A 22,275-nucleotide genomic window follows, 5' to 3' on the forward strand; every position below is an offset into this window, starting at 1 on the left:
TTTCTTGAGCCAATGATCTGGACCATACATACTCAAGGCTTGGGTGAGCGGTGGCTCCCGGGCAGTATTGATGGGTCTCCCACTGGGCCGGACTTCTGCTGGGGAAAAAGAGTGGAAGAAAACAGGTTCAGTTTTTGGTTCATACTCTGTTGGAAAAATAATGGCCACCTGTCTGACCTTAGGTCAATGGGTTCTTTGAGATCTTGCTTTGGACTTACTACTTTTTAGACCAGGAGGTGGACTACTTTGATGGTCTGATGATGCTGTGGATCCCTCTCAGAATAAAAAAATATTAAGAGTTACAAAGGAAGTCCATTTTATTAGCTGGAGTTATTAAAATAGTAGACAAGACATTAGCATATAGTGGTATATGTGATACTTTATCACTATATTAAATAATGGGATCTAGCAGCGAGTCTAGAAATGACCATAATCTTGAAGTAGTCAGGAACATGAACAATATTTCATGATATTGGTAGCAACGGGAATGTAAACAAAAATCTCTTCAATTTCTATGGGTGACAAAGTCACAGGTGCTAACACTCCTAATGGTTGTTGTCTACATTCGGAATTAAAGGAGCTGCTACATTCCAGTAAAAAGTAAAGGAAAATAAAGGTGTACATTTTCCCATCCAAGTGCACAGACTCCCTGAATGCCCTCATTGAAAACTTTGGGGAGGCTGAGGCAGGAGAATGGAGTGAAGCCGGGAGGCGGAGCTTGCAGTGAGCCAAGATCGCACCACTGCACTCCAGCGTGGGCAACAGAGCAAGATTCCATCTCAAAAAAAAAAAAAAAAAAAAGAAGTCCTGTCCTCGACTGTGCTTTCCTTCCAGGTGCCTCGCATGAAGGAGGAACTTCTACCCATCAACAGTGAGCTCTGTGAGCCCTGGTGGGGGTTGCAAAGGAGTGCATTCCTCCCTTGGAATGATGAGATTAAGACCAAGAAGCCCTCACAGGCAAAGCAAAGGCAAAAGCTCTGGGCCTGAGCCAGACAGCCAAGGTTTAGTGTCCCAGCAGTGTCACTTAACGACTGTGTGACCTTGACTAGTAACTTTACCACTCAGAGTCTTTGCCTCCTCATTTGAAACATGGAAAAAACTAAAACATACTTCACAGGTCTATGCTGAATAAATGAGGTTATGAACAGAAAGTCATGGTCAGTAAATATTGATGTCTTTTCTTCTTTTGCAGAGAAACAATAGAAAATCTGCCTTGTTGCCATTAAGGGTGGGCTTCCCACTGTCTGCCCTGGCGGGGAGCACAGCTTTAGCAAACCTCCTTCAACTCTGGAGGTCAGCCTATGCCTGAGTATACAGAATGCTATGGAGAGAGTTTCTGCAGTGACTCAATGCAAGTGTACTTCTGAACAGAATGCTTTATCGTCTTAGGTTTCGTAAGATGAAGGGAGCAAAGAAGGAGAGAGCATCTTATGTGTGAGGTACTGTGACAGGCACTTCTTCATGTACTCTGCTCTCAAAACTCTGAAGTAGAGATTATTGTCCCCATGTTACAGCAGAGAAACTTGTTGAGAGGCAGAGAAATGAAAGGGCTTGCTCAAGATCATAGAGTAACGGGTTGAATTCAGCTGCATCTAAAACATTATATATTTTTAAATAAAAGTAGCTATACTAATAGATTAAAATATTTAAGAATAAGTATAACCAAACAAATGCAAGACTTGTACACTGAAAAATATAAAACATCCAAATAAATGGAAGGACATCACATGTTCATTGATTGGAAACCTTAATACTGTTCAGATGGCAATACTCCCCAAATTGATCTACAGATTCAATGCAATTCCTGCCAAAATTCCAGCTCTCTAGTTTGCAGAATTTGACAAGCCAATCTTAAAATCTGTGTAGAAACAAAAGGCAAAACAATAGGCAAACAATCTTAAAAAAGAACAAAGTTGGATAATTGATACTTTCCAATTTTTTTCCTTTCTTTCATTTAAAAAAATATTTTTATTTAGAGACAAAATCTTGCTCTGTTATCCAGGCTGGAGTGCAGTGGTATAATCATAGCTCACTGTAACCTCCAAATCCTGAGCTCAAGTGATCCTCCCACCTCAGCCTTCTGAAGAGCTAAGACTACAGGCATACACCACCACTCCTGGCTAATTTCTTCACTTTTATTTTTTTGTAGACATGTAGTCTCCCTAGGTTGCCCAGACTGGGACACTTGCCAATTTGAAAACTTACTATAAAGCTACAGTAACCAGGGCTGGGTGGTAATGGCATAAAGACAGTCATAGAGATCAATGGAATAGAATAGAGAATCCAGATATAAACTCATACATTTATGGTCAAATGGTTTTTGACAGGAGTGTCAAGGCAATTCAATAGGGAAAGAATAGTCTTGCCAACAAGTGGTGCTGGAACAACTGGATGTCCACACACAAAAGAATGAGTTTGGACTGTAACCTAATATCATAAAAAATTAATTCAAAATGGATCAAAGACATAAATGTAAGAGGTAAAACTATAAATCTCTAAGAATAAAACATAGGCATAAATCTTTGTGACTTTGGATGTGTCAAAGTTTCTTAGATACGACATCAAAAGCATATGCAACCCCCAAAATAGATAAGTTGGATTTTATCAAAATTAAAAACACTGGTGCTTCAGAGAACATCAACAAGAGAGTGAAAAGAAACCCCACGAAATGGGAAACAATTTGCAAATCATGTACCTTATAAAGGCCTTGCATTTTAGATAGAGAAAGAACTCTTTCAACTCAACAGTAAAAAGATAAATCAGTAAAAAATGGACAAAGTATTTGAATAGACATTTCTCTAAGGAAGACATACACATAAAAAAGTGATGAGCACTATTAGCCATTAAGGAAATATAAATCATTTTTGCACAATGATATAGGCAACAAAAGCAAAAGTAGACAAATGAGATTACATCAAACTGAAAAGCTTCTGCACAGCAAAAAAAAAAAAAACAAAACCAAAAAACAAAAACCAAAAAACAAAAAACAAAAGAAACAACAACAACAACAAAAAACCCAAAAAAGCAAAAAACAAAAAACAACAGAGTGAAGAGGCAACCTATGGAATAGGAGAAATTGTTTGTAAACCATACATCTGGTAAGAGATTAACATCTAAGGAACATATAGAAGGAACTAAAACAACTCAATAGCAAGAAAATAAACTACCTGATTTAAAAACAGGCAAAGGATCTGAACAGACATTTCTCGAAAGAAGACATACAAATGGCCAACAGGTATATGAAAAATGCTCAACATCACTAACCATCAGGGAAATGCAAATGAAACCCACAATGAGATATCACCTCCTACCTGTTAGGACTATTATAAATAAGATTAAAGATAACAAGTGTTGGTAAGGTGGTGGAGAAAAGGAAACTCTTGTACACTGTTAGTGGGAATTTACGTTAATATAACCATTATGGAAAACAGTATGAGGGTTCCTCAAAAAATTAAAAATAGAACTACCATATGATCCAGCAATACCATTATGGAGTATACATCCAAAGGAAACAAAATCAGTAAGTCAAAGAGATATCTGCACTCTCATGTTTATTGCAACATAATAGCCAAGATGTGGAAACAACCTAAGTGCCCATCAGTGGATGGATGGATAAAGAGAATGTGGAATATATACACAATGGAATACTATGCAGCCTCAAAAGAGAAAGAAATCCTGCCATTTGTGACAACATGGATGAACCTGGAGGACATTATGTTAAGTGAAATAAGCCAGGTACAGAAAGACAAATACTGCACAATCTCACTTATCTGTGGAATCTAAAATAATTGAACTAATTAATAGAAGTAGAGAATGGTGGATACCAGGAGCTAGGGTGGGGTGGTACTGGGGGGTTGGAATTGGAAAGATGATGGTCAAAGGGCACAGAATTTCAGTTAGATGGGGAATAAGTTCAAGATCTCTTGTACATCATGGTGACCACAGTTAACAACAATGCACTGTGTACTTGAAAATTACTGAGAGTAGATTTTGTGTTCTTCCCACAAAAAATGGCAAGTATATGAAGTTAATGGATATGTTGATTAACATGACTTTGCCACTCCACAATGTATACGTATATCAAAACATCATGCTGTACACTCTACATATATACAACTTTTATTTGTCAATTAAAAAATAATTAATTGGATGAAAATTCAAACAATAAAAAACACCACAATGAGATACCACTTTATACCCACTGATGATGGATACACTGAAACAGGGCAGACAACCGTTGGGAAGGATGTCGAGAAACTGGACCCCGAGCCTTTGCTGGTGGGAATAACATGGTGCAGGCACTTTGGAAAACTTTGGCAGTTCCTCAAAATATTACACATAGAGTTACTGTTCTCCTAGATATGTACCCAGGAGAACTGAAAACATACTAAAACAAAAACATGTGCATGTATGTTCACAGAAGCATTATTTGTAATAGCCAAAAAGTGTGAACAACCTAAAGAGCCATCAACAGGTGAATGGATAAACAAAAAGTGATGTCCGTATGATGAAATATGATTCATGCATAAGAAGGAAAGAAATTCTGACAGATGCCACAACATGGATAAATCTTGAAAACGTTATGCTAAGGGAAATAAGCCAGACACAAAAAAACAAATACTGTATGATTCCACTAACATGAGGTACTTAGAATAGGCAAATTCACAGAGGCAGAAAGTATGACAGCAGTTTCCATGGGCTAAGAGAAGGGGGAAATGGCAGTTATTGTTTAATGGGTATGGAGTTTCTGTTCAAGATAATGAAAAAATTCTGGAAATGGATAGTGGTGATGGCTGTGCAATATCATAAACATAACTGATGCCACTGAATTGTGCACTTAAAATTTTATATTATGTATATTCTATCACAATAAAAACTTAATAAACGTACTTCATAAATGTACTTTATATTACTACCATATGTGGAAAACAAAAGAAATTTACAAGCGATACAATGAAAACAAAACACCATTAGTAAGTTCTAGCTCTCATACAATCTCTGACCCTGAAGGCTTCCCTCTGAGTGGCAGGATAGCAAAATAGTCATAGATCCTACAGTTAGACCCTCAGGGTATGGATCTTCAGCTCTTAACCTTTCTCAGCTGCGGACCTTGGACACATTAATTAACTTCTCTGTGCCCTAGTTTCCTCATATATTAAATAGCCTCATAGGATCTTGTGAAGATTAAATGAGTTGAAACATACAAAGCACTTAGCACAATGCCTGGTATCTGGTAAGGTCAGTGCCTATCAGAGAGTTTAATGCTATTCCAGCACTGAACTAATCCTTTATCCTTAATCCTTTCTCTCAAGACTGGACTCAGACATCACCTTCTCCAGGAAGTCCTCCCTGACTTCTCCTTTCCCCCACTTTAGTGCCTTTCCTCCTCATTCCTACAGCATTTGGCACATCTCCATGTTCCTCCAGGTACTCCAGATATAAAATCTGATAATGTGTCTGTCTTCCACATGGCAGGGTTGTGTTTTTCCCCTCCGAATCCCTCATGCTTAGTGCAGGCATGGGGCCTCATGAACTCTCAATCAATAGAGAACGAGTGAATGAAGAAGAGGGGAAGGAGGTCTGGGACATCCTCGTAACCCCAAGGGACCTACAGGCGGGTGCTGTTTTATCAAGGGTGTAATATGCGTCATGCGTCACTCCAGCTTGGTGGAAGAAAAACACTTTCCTCTGCCCGATGATGAAATGCGATCCTGTGTTTCAGCCCAGGCAAAGGGGGCAACCCTTGGGGTGGGTTGAGTATGCACCTCTTTAGACTGCTCTCTGGTTTGCTCTTCTAGACCCAAAACCTTAGAAAATCAGAAGCAGGATCCAGCTCCTGGAAATGCGATTCCTTCCTTCTCTTTTGCCCTCTTTCAGCTCAAGCTCAGCTGGCACCTTCAGCCTCCCACCCTGGAGAGCTTCCCCGAGCAGGCACACTCACCCAGGCAGATGGGCGGCTTGCCTGTCCAGCTGCCATCCGCCTTGCAGGTGCGGTGCTCGGAGCCACCCTTGAGGGAGAAGCCCTCCTGGCAGGAGTAGATGAGCGTGTAGCCCATGGAGGGCAAGTCCAGGGCCCCGACGTTGGCATGCGTTGGCGTTTCTGGCTGCCTGCAGTGGTGGGCTGGATGAGAGGAAAGACCTCGTTGGACCGGAGGAGATTAGGGGCTTCAGGGGCCCTTTTGACCATTCCTCTGTTCCTAGATAGAATATCCTCTTCCTTCCCCTTCTAGTCCCTTTCATGCCAAGCATCCCCCCTCCCTAATCCTCCGCCCTAACCCCAAGCTCTGTGTCTAGAGGAATGGCCAAGATGGAGATCATGTGGATATCGGCTTGGTTGACTCTGGGCATGGGGAACCTATGCCTGCAGCACTTCCTGAGGGGTAAAGGAGTAATTGGGTCAAAAGCTTGATCTCTCCACCCTGAGGCCTGGCCTTGTAGTTGTTAGTTTTTGCTGCCACTGGATAGTTTTTTTCTTTGCTAACGCATAGGGACTGCCTTCCAGTATCAGAAAGGCTTTTGTGTGGAAGTCCTCTGTGAGGCCCTAACACGTAAGGACTACAAACAGACCGATGTCGGTTCACATGGGGAGTTGTGAGCTCCCTGTCATTCAGAGGATTCAAGCATGTCCCAGATGCCCAGCTGGGGCAAGAGGAATTTTTCTGGGATGTGGGTGAAGTCTGCACTCACGGACACAGTCAGGCGGGGTTCCACTCCAGGTCAGGTTTGGGAGGCAGGTCCTGGTGGTGGAGCCTTGAAGAAGGTAGCCCTTTTGACAGCGGAAGAGGACTGTGCTTCCAACCTGCGGCAAGGACACAAAGTCCCATCGGCCCCTTCCTTCCAGCAGTACTTCCTACATCTGTCCCTTGACCACTTTCCCATGGCCCAACTCCTCCCCTGCTGTGGCCTGCAAAACTCTTTTTCTGATTCTCTGCCTGGTTAAATTTTCTTCCTCCTTGGAGGCAGTTGATATGACGCCTCCTCCAAAAGGCCTCATCTAATACCCCGAACAAAGTTATAATATTACACTCTGTTGTGGACACAGTGCCTGATTCAGAGTCAGAAGACCCTGGATCCGAGTTCTGGCTTCTGCATTTACTCAGGACAGGCTGCATGGAACTCTGTAAACCTTAGTCTTCCTAAGGATAAAGTGGGGATGACCATCCTTGCCACAATCACACTGGAATGTTGTGACACTCAAATGTGATGGCGGATTTGACAGTATTTTACAAAATGTGAAGAAGAGTGTAAATTAAATATCGTGTGTGTGTGCCCCTTTCCTCGATGAAACTACGAATTCTTTAAGAATGGGAGACTTGTCTTTACAGATATGGCCCCCATAGAATCTGTTGAATGAACTGCCACCCTCCCTCCCCACTCCGCTCAGTTATGTTCCCCGTCTTAACCCCCCACCAGCCCCTCGCTGTACAACTCGACACTCCCGCAACTACAGTCTCCATCTCTCCCTACCCAATCCACTTGGTGTAATGTGGCTAGATCTGTTTCCTACACTGCAACTCGGATTATACTACTTCCCAGCTCAAACACTCATGTGTCCCTATTACCTACTGGAACATGGGCAAATGCAACGTGTAACTCTTAATTTCCACTCCCTTCTTCCATGCTGAACACTTTTTATCTTGGATTTCATCATTTGACTTAACAAATGACACCTTTATCCATGCAGTTGTGCAAATAAAAAACCTCCAGTCATCTTTGATCCCTTTGACCCCACAATCCATCCCATCAATGAGTCCTCTTGGTTCTACCTACAAAACATATCCTGAACAAGCGTTCAGGATCACTTCTCACCTTCTCTTTCCCTGAAGTCATGACAACAGTGTCCTCCTTGTCTAAGTGCTTCTATTCCCAATTGCCTGAGTCATATTTCAAATGAAGAATCAGATTGTGTCACCTTCAAATGGCATTTTGGATAAAATCCAAAATACTTATCATGGCTTCAAGGCCCTGCAGGACCTGTCCCACGCTGCTGCCTTTGCAAAAATTATGTGATAGCTGACATACACAAAGTAATATATGGAACACATATAAAGTATAATAATAAAATGGACATTTTAGATTGAATCCACATGCAACTTAAGCGCTAGAACGTTACGGACATGGTTGTAACATCCTAGGGCCTCTTTCCCTGCTCTGTTCCTCAACACTCCTCCGTAGTAAAGGCGGTCTGGAAATTTGTGTTAATTTCCTTGCCTTGTTAAAAAATGATCCTATCACATATGTGCATACATATCTCTAAACAATTTAATTACGTTTTTGCTGGTTTTAATATTTATAAAAGTCGTGTCATGCCACCTTTGCCACTTGATAGTATGTTTCTAAGATGCATCCATGTCATGCAGAGCTGTAGTTCATTCATTTTCTTTGCTGTATAATAATCCATCACGTGACTATACCCACAACCTTTCCTGTTTCTTGGTAACATGTGCAAGAGTGTCTCTGGCATATGTGTGCAGAGGTGGAACTTTTGGGTCATAGAGTGTGTGAATGTTTAACTTTACACACCAGGACCAAGCTGTTTTCCACCCTAGCCTCGCTCTGGACTACATTTCCTTCTCCTCTCTCACAGGGCTGAAGACTTGCTAGCTGGCCTGTTTTCCACTCCCTTCTTCCATGCTGAACACTTTTTTGTCTTGGATTTCATCCCAGGCTGCTAAACACTTCCCTCAGCACTCCTTTGCAGCAGCCTTTCGTTCAGCCAGGAATGTCACCCTGCTGTACACAGGGACAGCCCTTCTCATCATGGAGGCCACAGTTCAAATGTCACCCTTCCCTAACTACCCTTCCTAAAATGGCAACCCACCCCGTTCACACCCCTTTATATCACACCGTGTAACATCTAGTGCTCTCAGAAGCTAGCTCGTTTATTTATTTACCATCTTCAGCCAGGCAGTTCCCTTCAAACAGGCACCCAGCCTGTCCTGTTCCCGCTGTATTCCTAGCACCTAGAACAGTTCAGTGCCATAAGCACGTGCCGAGTGAGTACACACCGAGTGAATAAGTCACATTACTTGACTAGATCCCAGCCTGTCATGTCCAGGTTAGTCTGATATTTTCCTGGGCAAGTCTTGGACTCCAGCTAATTGTCTTGCCTTGAACACACCCATACTTTCCTCTTCTTCCTTTTCTCTGTTCAATGTATCCCAACCCAGAGTGTCCAGGTTCTCTCCTCCCAAAGCTCATCTGAGATGTGTCCGCAGGGCCTGCGTCCTGATGGGCCAGACATGCCAACAGGCCTGCCACATGTGTGACACATGTTCATTGCCACTGTGCATGAGCCCAGTGTCTGTGGGTGGGGTGGGCACCCTGAGAACAGAGGTCTGTCTGTCTCACTCATTTCTGTATTTCCACAACCACCCTGCCCGGGATTGGCGGGAAGTGTTCGTGGAACTGCACGCCGCTGTCCTTTCTCATCAGTTTCTCTGATGGATGTTAGGGTCCTTCTGTTTCTGCAGGGTGCTCCCATGGAGCACTGTTCAGAGAGGCAGAGGGCTTTCTTTCTGCGCTTTCCAAGCTCTTGTCCTCCCCGAGTGCTGTCCTGAGGAAGGCCCCTGGGTCCCCTTTTTTTTTTTGAGATGGAGTCTCGCTCTGTCACCCAGGCTGGAGTGCGGTGGCGCGATCTCGGCTCACTGCAAGCTCCGCCTCCTAGGTTCACGCCATTCTCCTGCCTCAGCCTCCTGAGTAGCTGGGACTACAGGCACCCACCACCACACCAGGCTAATTTTTTGTATTTTTAGTAGAGACGGGGTTTCACCATGTTAGCCAGGATGGTCTTGATCTTCTGACCTCATGATCCGCCCGTCTCGGCCTCCCAAAGTGCTGGGATTACAGGCTTGAGCCACCGTGCCCGGCCCCTGGGTCCTCTTATGGCAGTGACAGGAAGGGATAGGATGTAGGAAGGCCCTATCTTGGCTGACCTCCTTACCTGGTAGCCCTGAGAATTGTTCTGTATCCCAAACTGTGGCACGCCAGGGTCTGCGCATGTGGTCAGGGTCGGATCTGGATGGCCAAAACAAAGACACAGATCACATGGTCATGGAAGCCTTCACTGCCTCGTCTCACTCTGGGAAATAGGTGTAGAAAAGAAAATGGGGCCACATCGTGACTTCCCTGCCCACTGAGATCCCCACCTGAGCCTTGGCCCTGGCTGCCTATTTGACTCCTCGAAGCACACTAGCTCTGGCTATTTTACATCCTGCTGCAGAAGCTCAGAGGAGGAGATGTTCCCTTTTGCAGATGAGACCACTGAAGACACGGAAGGAAAGTGATCATCTCAGGCCCCAAAGAAGGTCCCTCCTCCCCAGCCAGGATACTGTCTGCCCCAGATGACCTCTCACCTATGCAGCTGGGCTGGGTGCCACTCCATGTCCCATCTGACTGGCAAAACCTGCGTGGAGAACCCACCAGCACCAGAGGGGGATGGCAGGAGAAGGAGACAGATGACCTGTAGGAGAAGCCTCGGTCCTCTCTCCTACCACGGGGTGGGACACCAGGATCCCCGCAGAACACAGCTGAGAAGACGAAGGGAGAAAGGCAGGTCTAAGTTGCTTTCTGGAACCCAATCTTCCAGTCCCACACCCCCACCTTTGCTCTTTGCACTGTTCCCTTCCTGGTTAGGCTTGAACTCTGGGAACCGGGGCAGCCCAGGTAGCTGCTTCCGCCTGCTGCGGTGCTGCGGGTGATGGGGGCTTCCTCTCCCTTCTACATTCAAAGTGCCTATTAATAATGATCCAAGTAATGGAGTAACATTACAGGAAGTTTATAACATGAAAGGAAAATAAACGACAATCCCATTCTCCAGAACTTTTTTCCATTTTCACGCACGTTCTTTTCTAGTCTTTGTTCAGTTGTATGTAAACTTGTGAGGAGCGGCAAAGCCAAGTCCATGTGGTCGTAAATCTTGTTTCATTCACTTACCATTATCTTGTAAACATTTTCTATGTTTATGACATCATCATCACTTATTGGCTACACAATTAGCAACAAGTGGTTGTGCCATAATAATATCATAACCCTTACATTGGGCATTTTCTATTATACAGTTATATATAACTCTTCTTTCACACGTATTATTTTCTTTTTCGTTTTTTCTTTTCATGTGTATTACTTTCTTAGGAGAATTCTCTAGGAGTGAACTTATTCTTTCTAAACAGTTGAACATGTTCACAGCTCTTGATGTGTAGTGTCAAATGTCCTTCCCTAAAGGGTACACATTTACAGTGCGGTGGATAGTGTACGGGTATACCCATTTCATTCAGGCCATGTTAACATCAGGGAGTGTCACTAAAAATTGACTACCAAAGGCAAAACTCACCATGATATCACTTCAAGCATCGCTTTATGCTATGATGCAAATGTGTGTGTGTGTGTGTGTGTGTGTGTGTGTGTGTTTGTATGTGTACACAGAGTCATGAGGTACATAATCACATGCAAAATAAAATGAAGCTGGACTGGGGTAGTATATGGGTATACCCATTTCATTCAGGCCATGTTAACATCAGGGAGTGTCACTAAAAATTGACTACCAAAGGCAAAGCTCACTATGATATCACTTCAAGCATCGCTTTATGCTATAATGCAAATGTGTGTTTGTATGTGTACATAGAGTCATAAGGTACATAACCACATGCAAAATAAAATGAAGCTGGACCTGCAGCCTCTGCCTTGAAGGTTGGGGAGTCTATGCTGACCAATTAGAAGTCAGTTTAAAAATCGACTGATGGGAAGTTACTGTATCCAGAAGGAGGCAACAGAAAGAACCAGAAACACAAATGGCTGACAAGTGAAGAACAACTGGCGTGGCCTTTCTCATAAGCAACGTGATGCCAATTAAAGTAATGAGCTATCTTTTTAAGCTCCTCAGGCTGGTAAATATTTAAAAATACTGGCACAATCCATTGTTGATGAGGGTGTATCCAGAAACATTCTCATAAACTGCTGTGGGGAATGTAAATTGGGACACTTTCTAGAAGACAGTTTGACAACATATGTCAAGAAGGGAGGCGTGACTGCCCTTGGCCCAGCATTGTCATGCCTAGGGTTTTGCTGCAGGAGTAAAGAAAGGCTTTTTTTTTTTTTTTTTTTTTTTTTTTTGAGACAGAGTCTCACTCTGTTGCCCAGGCTGGAGTGCAGTGGTGCAATCCTGGTTCACTGCAAGATCTGCCTCCTGGGTTCACACCATTTTCCTGCCTCAGCCTCCCGAGTAGCTGGGACTACAGGCGCCCGCCACCACGCCTGGCTAATTTTTGTAGTTTTAGTACAGACAGCGTTTCACCTTGTTAGCTAGGATGGTCTCGATCTCCTGACCTCGTGATTCTCCCGCCTCGGCCTCCCAAAGTGATTACAGGCGTGAGCCACTGGGCCCGGCCAAGAAAGGCAATTTTCAGGAATACATATTGCAGAACTGCTTCTAACATGATTAAGTTGGAGATAATCTAAATTCATCACCAGTACGAAAAGATTAAACAACTTGTATCTACAAGGAAATTCTTTAAAGCCATTAAAAATGATGATTCATAGATCAGTAAATACTGACAAAGAGAGGTAGAAAGGTATTGATGAAAAGGTTTTGGCGGCCTATCAATTAATACAAGTTATGAAACAGTACGTACAGCATGAGCCAATACCAGTTCTCGAAAATGTATACATATCACTATCTATGCAAAAATGCACAGTGATTCACGTGGGACACCATCAAAAGCTGAACTGTGGTTATCATTGGAAAGTGCGAGTTCAGATGACTTTTACTTTCTTTTTTGTATTTTCTAATGGGTAAAATTTTTTTCATGATGATGTAATTCATTGTTAAAAGGCACTTCAGCTCTTTCTCCAGAGGAAAGGCAAGGTTGCTGAGTCCAGACTTGACCCTGGTAGTATGTGAAGGTTGGAGAGGGTAACATTACACCAAACATCTGTGTCCAGTTTTGAGCTGCTGGCTCTAATCTCTGCGGAAATTCCCAGATGGAAGCAAATTTTCAGAGGAACCCAAAACAGTATCATGAGTATGTGGATAGTTTTCTGCAGAATTAGATAAATGGCAATTAGAAAAATACATCCTACTGTTTGTCCAAAGCACGGGCATGAAGAAAGCCTTCCAGAGCCCATTCATGGGGTGTGACAAGAATAAGTGACCCAGAACCTGCTTACTGGGGATCTCAGTAAGGAGTAAGCCCTGGAATAGACTTGGGGCTCCTCAGGATACAACTGGGCTAGGTGGATAAAAAATAAAGCAACTCACCAGAAAAGCACAGGTTTCCCAGAAGTCTTTTCTGTGCAGGCCATTTTTCATGAAAACAGACGCGTATCTAGCACTGGGTACCCCCAGATCTTTGAGTACTATTCCATACAGTTAACAACCCTTCAGGTAAAAAACCACCCCCAACATCTCCAGCTTAATTTCCTTCTGTGACTCTGGACAGTGTCTGACACCAGGGCTCAATTAAGGGATCCTCATTTTCTTCCTTTCCACTTCCTTCCCTCTTTGATAGTGTCTTTGATGAAGCTCCTCCCTGGTTTTGGGGAGGGGACTACCGATTCCGGGCCTTCCAGCCACAAAGCTCCAAGGAGGCAAGGGGAAGGAGCTATCGAATAGGATGCACCAAAGGGCCTTGTGAGCAACTTACGGAAACACTGAGGTAGCTCTCCAGTCCAGGACCCATTTCCCTCACAGGTGAGCACCGCGGGCAGGGAGAGCTGGTACCCCTCCAGGCAGGCATAAGCCACACTTGAGCCCCACATGAAGTCAGACCCCACCACCTTCCCATTGGGGATGAGCGGAGGTGGCTTGCACATGAGAGCTGGAGGGAAACCAAAGAAGGCTGAGTTCTGATGCTGTCCTGGGAAACCAGCCCGCATCACCATCATTGATATCACCGACTACCCTGCACCTGCCTGGAGCCTGGGCTAAGCAGGAAGAACCAGAACGGGGCCCTCTTACTGTGGGAGTTCTGATCTTTTTGTACCTTACAATGCCCTCTCTCAAGTATGACAACCCAGTCCTCTGTTTGCGGGACCCTCCCCTCAATGTTCATGGCCCAGGCCTTATCTTGGTACTTCTGATTCGCTCCTGGCAGATGTTCAGGGGAGAGTTTTCTCACTTTGAACATTCCCTGATAAGATGTTAGGGTTGGCCTCTCACCCCTCTCCCCTCTAGATAGATACTCAGGGCCTACATCTCACTTTCGTATCTTTTTGACCCTCTGTCCACATCTGCAGCCCCAGACACACCTTTGCAGACAGGCTTGGTTCCATTCCATGTCCGGTCCTTGGTGCAGCTTAGCACAGATACTCTATGTGACTCCATCATATAGCCAGGGACACACTGATATGTCACAGTTTTGTTGTACCTGAAGTCATTGCCCAGTCGAAGGCCATTGGCTGGAATCCCAGGGTCACCACAGTTTATGACTAGGATAAGAGAGATACAGCATTGTTCACTCCCAGCCGGGACCCCACTGCTCCAATACCATCCCTATCACTCCCTGCACGCATCCAAGAATGGAAACTGTCAGATTAGGGATGCCCTGTCTCCTCACAGGATCCCAGTTGGACATTACCCATTGTAAATTTCTTTTTTTTTAAGTCAGGGTCTCACTCTGTCACCCAGGCTGGAGTGCAGAGGCACAGTCATGGCTCACTGCAGCCTCGAACTCCTGGGCTCATGCAATCCTCCCACCTCAGTCTTCTGAGTAGCTGGGACTACAGGCATGAGCCACCACACCGGCTTGCCCATTTTAAATTTTGTTTGGTCAAATCCCTGGCATTAGCCCTGTTCTTGCCCATACTGCCCTTAGGCACCACTGCAACTTGGGCTATGAAGGTTCACTTTATTCAAAGTGCCCCTTCTAAGAGGAAGTATCCAGAGGGCTCAGTTCCTAAAAGAGGCTGGGGCCCAGGGAAAGGGAGTTTTCTGTTTGAAGAGCCTCAGGTATATTAATGAACCACATAAGACAATTGATTTGTCTGTTGAGGGGTACATCTTATCACTTGCTGTTGTACCTATGAGGCCTCTGTAGGCCCAACAGCACCTACAGAGGACTCGTAGGGACAACAGCCCGGAAGCAGGGTCTTATGGCCCATGAAAGGGTTATGCCTATGTCATCATATAATTGAGGGTGGGGCTTGGTGAGCTCTGGTCTCAAAACCAAAGTGAACTTGACATGGGATTTTAGATGGAGCTGAAATTACAGACTAGGGCTTTGACAGGGAGAATCTTGTCACATTTCCTTATCCTATCTCTTCCCTCCATCTGGATCCCACAGTGACTCACTTTTCCTGGAAAAGGTCTGGGACAACCCTTGAGAAAAGCAAGAAATGGGAGCTGTGAGGCTACACTGTGCTCGGGAACCCCTACTGGGTGGGGTCGGGTACAAGGAGAGAACGAAGCAACAAAGATGGTGGATAGCCGCATCTTTGAAGTGAAAAGAGAATCAGGTTGAGTTACGGGGTTTGATCATAAGAGAGAAAAGGGAAAGCCCAAGGAATTGGCTAGAGCCTGAGAAATGGCCAATATACATTCTCTGCCTCTGTGAGCGTCAGCCATCTCATATACAAAATGGGGATAACAGTAGCTACTTCGTGGAGTTATGGTGAAGATCAAATGACATGTGCATATGAAACAAAGTACGTCGCTCAGTGGCTGCCACACAGCATATGCTCAACAGAGGCTATTCATATGATTCTCGTTCAGGCTCATGTCCCACCATCCCAACCATCCTGCACCATCTTCCATGGATAGCCTTCTTCTCTGGCATGCAGGATCTGGGCCACTGTTGGCCATGGAGCCCGTAGGGCCTGGGCTCTCACCGAGGCACTCAGGGTCACTGCCTGTCCAGGTACCATTAACTGAGCAGTGACGGCTGAGCAGGCCTGTGGCGTAGTATCCTTCCCGACACTCATAGACGATAGAGCTGGAGAAAACCAGGCCATCACTGAACACGACTCGGGCATTACTTGGAGTCCCAGGGTTCCCACAAGAGATCACTAGGAAGACAAAAATACACGTTATTCACCAGAACAATGGAGCTCATCATCCGGGGGGACTAAGAACCACCCAGTGGAAGCCACATGCTACCTCGGGACCCCGTGGATAGAAATGCCTCTCATGCTGCTTTTGTATCGAATTATCTCACCCCTAGACAGGAAGGAGAGACCCCTATGAATCTTTCAAATTTTCTCAACAAATTCTAGTTTTTTAAAGAAAAAAGATGATCTTGCTATTATCGTCCTTAAAATTTTGAACACAATTGCTTAATATCACCAAATATCCAATCAGTGCTTGATTTTCCTCAGTTGTCTTTCTCTTTTTTTAACACTTGATTTGTTTGAATCAGGATCAAAATAGGGTCCACACATGACATTTGGTTGACACGTCTCTACAGAAACCAGAACATCTTTCCTGTAGAACGTCACACTTTCTGGATTTTGCTAACTGCATCAATGAGATATAGTTTAACATATTCCTCCATCCCCTGTAGTTCCTTCCTGTAATCAACTTCCACCTTTTGGCAATGGTATTCATAGGTGGTTTTGGGCCTTTCCTATTGCGTTGGATCAGGAAGCACAGAATATCTGGGTGTTTTCTTGTTCATGATGTTGAGGCTCATCAATGATTTCAGGCATGCCTGCCTAATGTGGCATCATGAGGTTTCCATTAGTTTTTCACTTAATATTTTTAACAGTCATTGACTAGATTCATTATTTCATTAGGGATTGGAAAGTGGTGATATTCTATCATTCTTTCTGCATTAGCTAGAGTTCTTTAAGAAAGAAATTTTCTATCATCAAATATTTGCTTATCCTGAAATACCGTTCATATAGGAAGGCAAGATAATGCTTGATTTTTTGTGTGTGGTTTTTATTTTAAATCAAATGTCAGAATAATGAGTTGGTTTCCTAGCAAACTCCAAAGGTGACCAATGTGTTTATTTAAGAATCATTTTGAACTCATGAATCTAAAGATATTTTTTATGCTCCCATCCATTGCCATTATTATTCTTATTGATGCTCAGATTCTCCATCTTTAGCCAATAGGAGCCTCTTCCAGTTGGCTCCCGAGTCCCGTTAACATGACCTCAGTTATCTTTGGTGGAATCCTTGCTGGATTGACAAGATGTTCCGTATTTGTCTTGTATATTTCCTGCATCAGCCTGGAAATTAGTCATTTCTCCAAAGAGTCTAGTTTCTTTTAATGGAGAACGGACCACAATCCAGGCACTAAGATTACTCATTGCCACTGACCTGGTCATTGATTCTAGACTTTTAGAGTTAGGGCTGGGAAAATAACTTCCTAAATTGAAAATACACTGGGATCATGTGGAGGTAGACAGTGGAAAAACAGATAATAGAGACTGGGAAGGGTGAGTCAGGAGGATGAAGAGAAGTGGGTTAAAGGGCATGAAAATGTAGTTAGAAAGAAGAAATAAGTTCAATGCTTGATATCAGAGTAGGGAGACTGTAGTCAAAAATGTATTGTACTTGGGTGATGGATACTCTAAATGCCCTGACTTGACCACTGTGCATTATATGTATGTATATAACAAAATTTCACATGTAACCCATACATTTGAACAAATAAAACATAATTAAAAAGAGAAAATGTATTATGAGTTTATACTGATATTATCAACCCAAATTTAGGATTAAAGTTTTTTCCTTAACTTCTAAATTTTTATATTTTCTTTCTTTTATTCTGAAAATCTTCTTAATGACAATAAATTACTTATAACTTGTTTGTTTTATCCATATATATTATGGTATTGCATATACAATAGTTTCAGGATAGTAATATCAATATTATTGTTAACAATATGATTGCCGAAAACAGTTTAAGATTCCTTTGTAGTTCTCTTTGTCCTTAGGATATACATCGCAGTCAAATTCCATTTTTTCAAGTCAGTTGAAATAATTATTGGGGTTATTAAGTCATCAACTTGATACATAGTTAGGTTCATTTGTTTCCATAAGGATTCTAACATTTAGAGATTGCATGTTTCTAATCTTTGATTTAATTTTCTAAATATGTACAACATTTATGTGGTCCCAAAATAAAATCTACAAAATGATTCCTATACAATTAGCACAACAGATAGGACTTGGCATTCATTCATTCAACAAACATTCGTGCTGCCTAGGTGCCCAGAATACAACAATGACCAGTCTATGTCCCCTGCCCTTGAGGAGCTTATTCTATTCTAAGAAACCTACCTATCAACAGATGAATTAAGGTATGACATATTAAGTGTTATAGTTGAAAAGAAAAAGCACTAAGAAGGAAGCAGCTTATTGGGGCTGGAGATAGGAGTTTGAGTAGAACCTTTAAGGACAGGTAGGAGTTTGTCAAGTCATCAGAGCTGTGTGCATATGTGTATTCTCTCTCTCTTTCATTTAACAAACATTCACTTCTGGGTCCAAACTCATAACCATAACCATCCACTTTCTGTCTCTGAACATTCAGGTAACTGACATGGTAATTGACTCCACGCTGGGATCTCAGTGGTATGGATGTGGATGTGGGTCACATTCATATGTGAGAATATACTAAATTCTCCCTTGCGCTACACTCTCCCAATGCCACAAACCTCTCTTGCTATGCCTGCAAAATTCTATAGAAACTAACTTTGCAAATAGCACTCCCAGAAAAGGCAGGATTTTGGGGAGACAAGTGGGAGAGGGCTCCGACTCCATTGTTTCATTTCCTAGGCAGGAGTCCCCTGGTGGTGACGGGTTAGAGAAAACCTGTCCAACCTGCAACCCACAGGCTGCATGTGGCCCAGGGCGGCTTTGAATACGGCCCAACACAAATTCATATACTTTCTTAAAACATTATGAGACCTTCTTGTGATTTTTTTTCAGCTCATCAGCTATTGTTGGTGTTAGTGTATTTTATGTGTAGCCCTACATAATTCTTCTTCCAGTGGGGCCCAGGGAACCAAAAGATTGGATTCCCCTGGGCTAGCGCATCTTCCCTTGCTCTGCAGGACTACTCCACAATCTCAGTTTCCAGCAGCCTGCTCTCTAACCACTGCCTCTTGTCCCCTCAGCTCCCTCCCTCTGGAATTCGTTTTCTGGTGATTATTTGGTCCTATGGCGACCTGTAATCCATTGATCCTACCACTTTCTCACTGCCTTTTACTCCACTCAAACATCTGCTCCCTCCTTACCCAGCTTAAATGCCAAGATCCATTATAATCTCTGCCTCACATTCACCCTCTTTTCCCTTGCCGCTTCTGCCAATGTCTTAGTTGCTTGGCAAATCTCCAGCTCTGTACCCAATGCACTATCTGCTCTGTGCCCACAACTAGGTAGCAAAATGAGCTTGAACAAAAACACGGTCCCATGCTGACTGCTCTCACTTTAAATTAATGATCCTCCACCTTAAGTGAGCGCTCAGTGCTGCCCGGCCATTACACACTTTCCAATTCCATTCTACTCGTATCTTGCTAGATGATTATTTCATATCATCTCCTTCCTCTTCCAGATCTTCTCACTCAACCTTACTCTCAGCTGTTAAACCTGCTTCCTGCCTCGGAGAGTACTATGCAGGCTGTATTTTAGAAAGAGAGACACAGAGACATTTGGGGACCAGCTGCAAGAGGAGAGAGAGATTTAAAAAATATATTTTTTTCCCCAGAAACTTGGGAATATATGGAAAAATGATAATTTATCCCACTGGCACTACCTCAGGCAACATCACTGAGGGCCTAGATTACTTTGAGAGTTTTCTAAAATTGGATTTGTATATCTTTTGGCACACTGAATATTTGTTTCATGTAGCCTCTTCTCTTAGACTGTAAGCCCCAGGAGAGCAAGATGTGTGTCTCCGTCTGTTCAGACTTGGACATGGTGCCTTCTTGCTGTGTCCTCACATGGCACAAGGGAAAGGGAGCTTTCTAAGGTATTTTCTTTTCTCAATAAGATAACTAATCCCATTCCATGACCTAACAACTTCCCAAGACCCCGCCTGCTAATACTATCACTGGGTGACCAGGTTTCAACCTATGATTTTGGGAGGTCACAAACATCCAGACCATGGCAATGTCCGTCTTGGTCACCACTGTGTCCCCAGCACATTCCACAGCACTTGGCATATAGCTGCTGAATGAAACTATATGGGAAATGAAGGATATAGTGAGTCAAATTCAGTCTTTTTTTTATTTCTTCCCTTTTGAGGTGAGGGTGGGAATATGTTTGTCTTTTGATTATACTAATGAATATGCACATGAATTTTCTGTTGCAGTCCCTATCAGCCAGGCTGAGGGTTCAAATGGGGCCATGGTTTCCTCTGTGAGGGCAGGTGCCTGGGAATAAGAGCAGGAGCAGGGGCGAGCTTTGGGACTGGGCAAAGGGGAGAAGCAGAATGGTCACATACATTACCTCCACACTCAGGCTGTGAGCCGCTCCACGAGCCGTTGGCTTGACAGGTGCGCTCTGATGATCCCCGCAGCATGTGGCCAGCTTCACAGCTGAAGCGCATCACACTGCCTGGATCAAAGCTGTCCCCCAAACGGATGCCATGAGCTGGGATCCCAGGGTCACCGCAAACTCCCATGCTAGTTCCTATGGACCAGAACCACACAAACCCCATTGTTTTTCAGGGAAGCAAAGGGAGTAGAGAAGCAGGTGAGAAAGATACTGGGATGTGACTAAGAGGAAGCAGTGGGTCCCATGAATGAGGCCTAGCACAAGTTACCTGCACATGCTCCTGTCTCCCTGTGCCATGATGGAAGAACACAAAGATCTGAGGCCATGGGTAAGTCCCCGGGAACCACACAGGGAGGGGAAGCAAGAAGGCAGAGGAAAGGCTCTGTGGCCCATGCCAGTCTGGAATTTCAGTGATCCAAACTGGCCACAGGTCCTCCTTCTCCCCTTTCCCTCTTCCCTACAAACACCTGCTGATTCTGTAGTCCCATCTCCTCTCCCGTGACATTGTCTTAGCTTAGACGTTCAACATTCTTTTGCCTGAATTTTTGCAAGAGCCTCCCAACTAATGTCCCCTCCTTGTAAACTCTCCCTCAAATCCATCTTCTACTTTTTCCTCTAATCTTAACAATCACTAACCAGCTGACCTTTTCTTTTTTTCAAAAATTTTTTTCCTGCAGAAACATCTCTACTGGCTCCCCAGTGCCCACAGGATAAAGTCCAAACTCCTTAGCATAGCTTCATTTCTCAACTGCCTAGCTTGAATCTTGATCTTGGGCCTTTATTTATTTATTTATTTATTACTTTTTAAAAAGTTTCATTTAACTTTAATTGATAAATAATCATTGTATATATTTATGGGGTAGGAGGTGATGTTTTCATGCATGTATTGTATATTTCCAAGTAGCCGTAGAAGAGAATTTTAAATGTTCTCACCACAAAGAAATGATAAATATTCAAGGTGATCGATGCTGGGCCTTTCATTGAGGATTCGCTACTCACAAATTATGCAATACAAGTGAGCTCTAGAATAAACATCTCAGACCCTCTTATTTCATTTTTGCTCCACCCCTTTCCTCTTGCTACATTCCTGCATTTCTCTGGCTTCTGGTATTGTGCAAACCCACTCAAGAGACCTCTAAGGACCCAAGGGGTGAAGAAGGGTAGAGAACAGGAGACAAAGCCACAAGATCTACGGTCCCCTGCAGGACCAACACATTTCATGATACAGAAATGTGTAGGAGATGTCCTTAGACCAGACCAGGCCATGGTAAACATGAGAAAAGAGGAGAAAAGTTACAGAATAAATGACAACTGCATGAAAAGATAAAGTTACAACTGTCATGGAATCTATCTCCTCATGTAACCATGTGTGGGCATCAAATGGTAACATCTGAGTGACCACATCTAGTTTGCTGGAGCCAATAAATATTTAAGTCATGTGTATCTCACCACTTGCCATTTATGTCTCTTCCACTTCTCAGCCTTGGGATTATTCCCTTTTCTAGTCTAGACTCAGACTGTAAGACACTACATAACCACATGTTCTCCATTCTGCTTCCCACCATGGAAGGGGGATTCATTTTCAACCTTCAATGTAAACATTAATAAAAGAGAGCTCATCACATTTGGCTAGGCTTTCTTATCTTTTGAAGATTTCCATGTAATTCACGCAACAGGCGGAACTGGGTTTCCCTGGAAACAATCTTGATGGTGAGCAGCTCTGACCCACACACTGACTAGCTGACCTCAGCTGAAGCCGGTACTATTGTAAAATAGGCACAAGATGGTTAACTGGTTTGGCTGTGTGTCCCCACTCAAACCACATATTGAATTGTA

At 43.5% G+C, this 22,275-nt stretch overlaps 1 protein-coding gene across 6 annotated transcripts in view; it reads right to left on the minus strand.

Annotated features, from left to right (window-relative positions):
- The window catches only part of CSMD2 (CUB and Sushi multiple domains 2), a 649,640-nt gene that overhangs the window by 13,057 nt on the left and 614,308 nt on the right, over positions 1 to 22,275 (minus strand). For 5 of the 6 annotated variants that reach the window (XM_021939191.2, XM_021939203.2, XM_031666818.1 and 2 more), the window contains 9 exons: positions 20,392 to 20,574; positions 15,823 to 15,999; positions 14,245 to 14,424; positions 13,641 to 13,814; positions 10,356 to 10,529; positions 9,944 to 10,017; positions 6,688 to 6,799; positions 5,942 to 6,121; positions 33 to 95 (listed from right to left, as the gene is read on the minus strand). In XM_021939191.2, the coding sequence (XP_021794883.2) occupies positions 33 to 95; positions 5,942 to 6,121; positions 6,688 to 6,799; positions 9,944 to 10,017; positions 10,356 to 10,529; positions 13,641 to 13,814; positions 14,245 to 14,424; positions 15,823 to 15,999; positions 20,392 to 20,574 (1,317 nt within the window). Of the gene's footprint in view, positions 1 to 32; positions 96 to 5,941; positions 6,122 to 6,687; positions 6,800 to 9,943; positions 10,018 to 10,355; positions 10,530 to 13,640; positions 13,815 to 14,244; positions 14,425 to 15,822; positions 16,000 to 20,378; positions 20,575 to 22,275 lie in introns of those variants that run through there. The other variant, XM_031666825.1, reaches the window with a different exon arrangement.

Source organism: Papio anubis, chromosome 1, assembly GCF_008728515.1.
Source record: "Papio anubis isolate 15944 chromosome 1, Panubis1.0, whole genome shotgun sequence".
In the NCBI taxonomy this organism is placed as follows: Eukaryota; Metazoa; Chordata; class Mammalia; order Primates; family Cercopithecidae; genus Papio; species Papio anubis.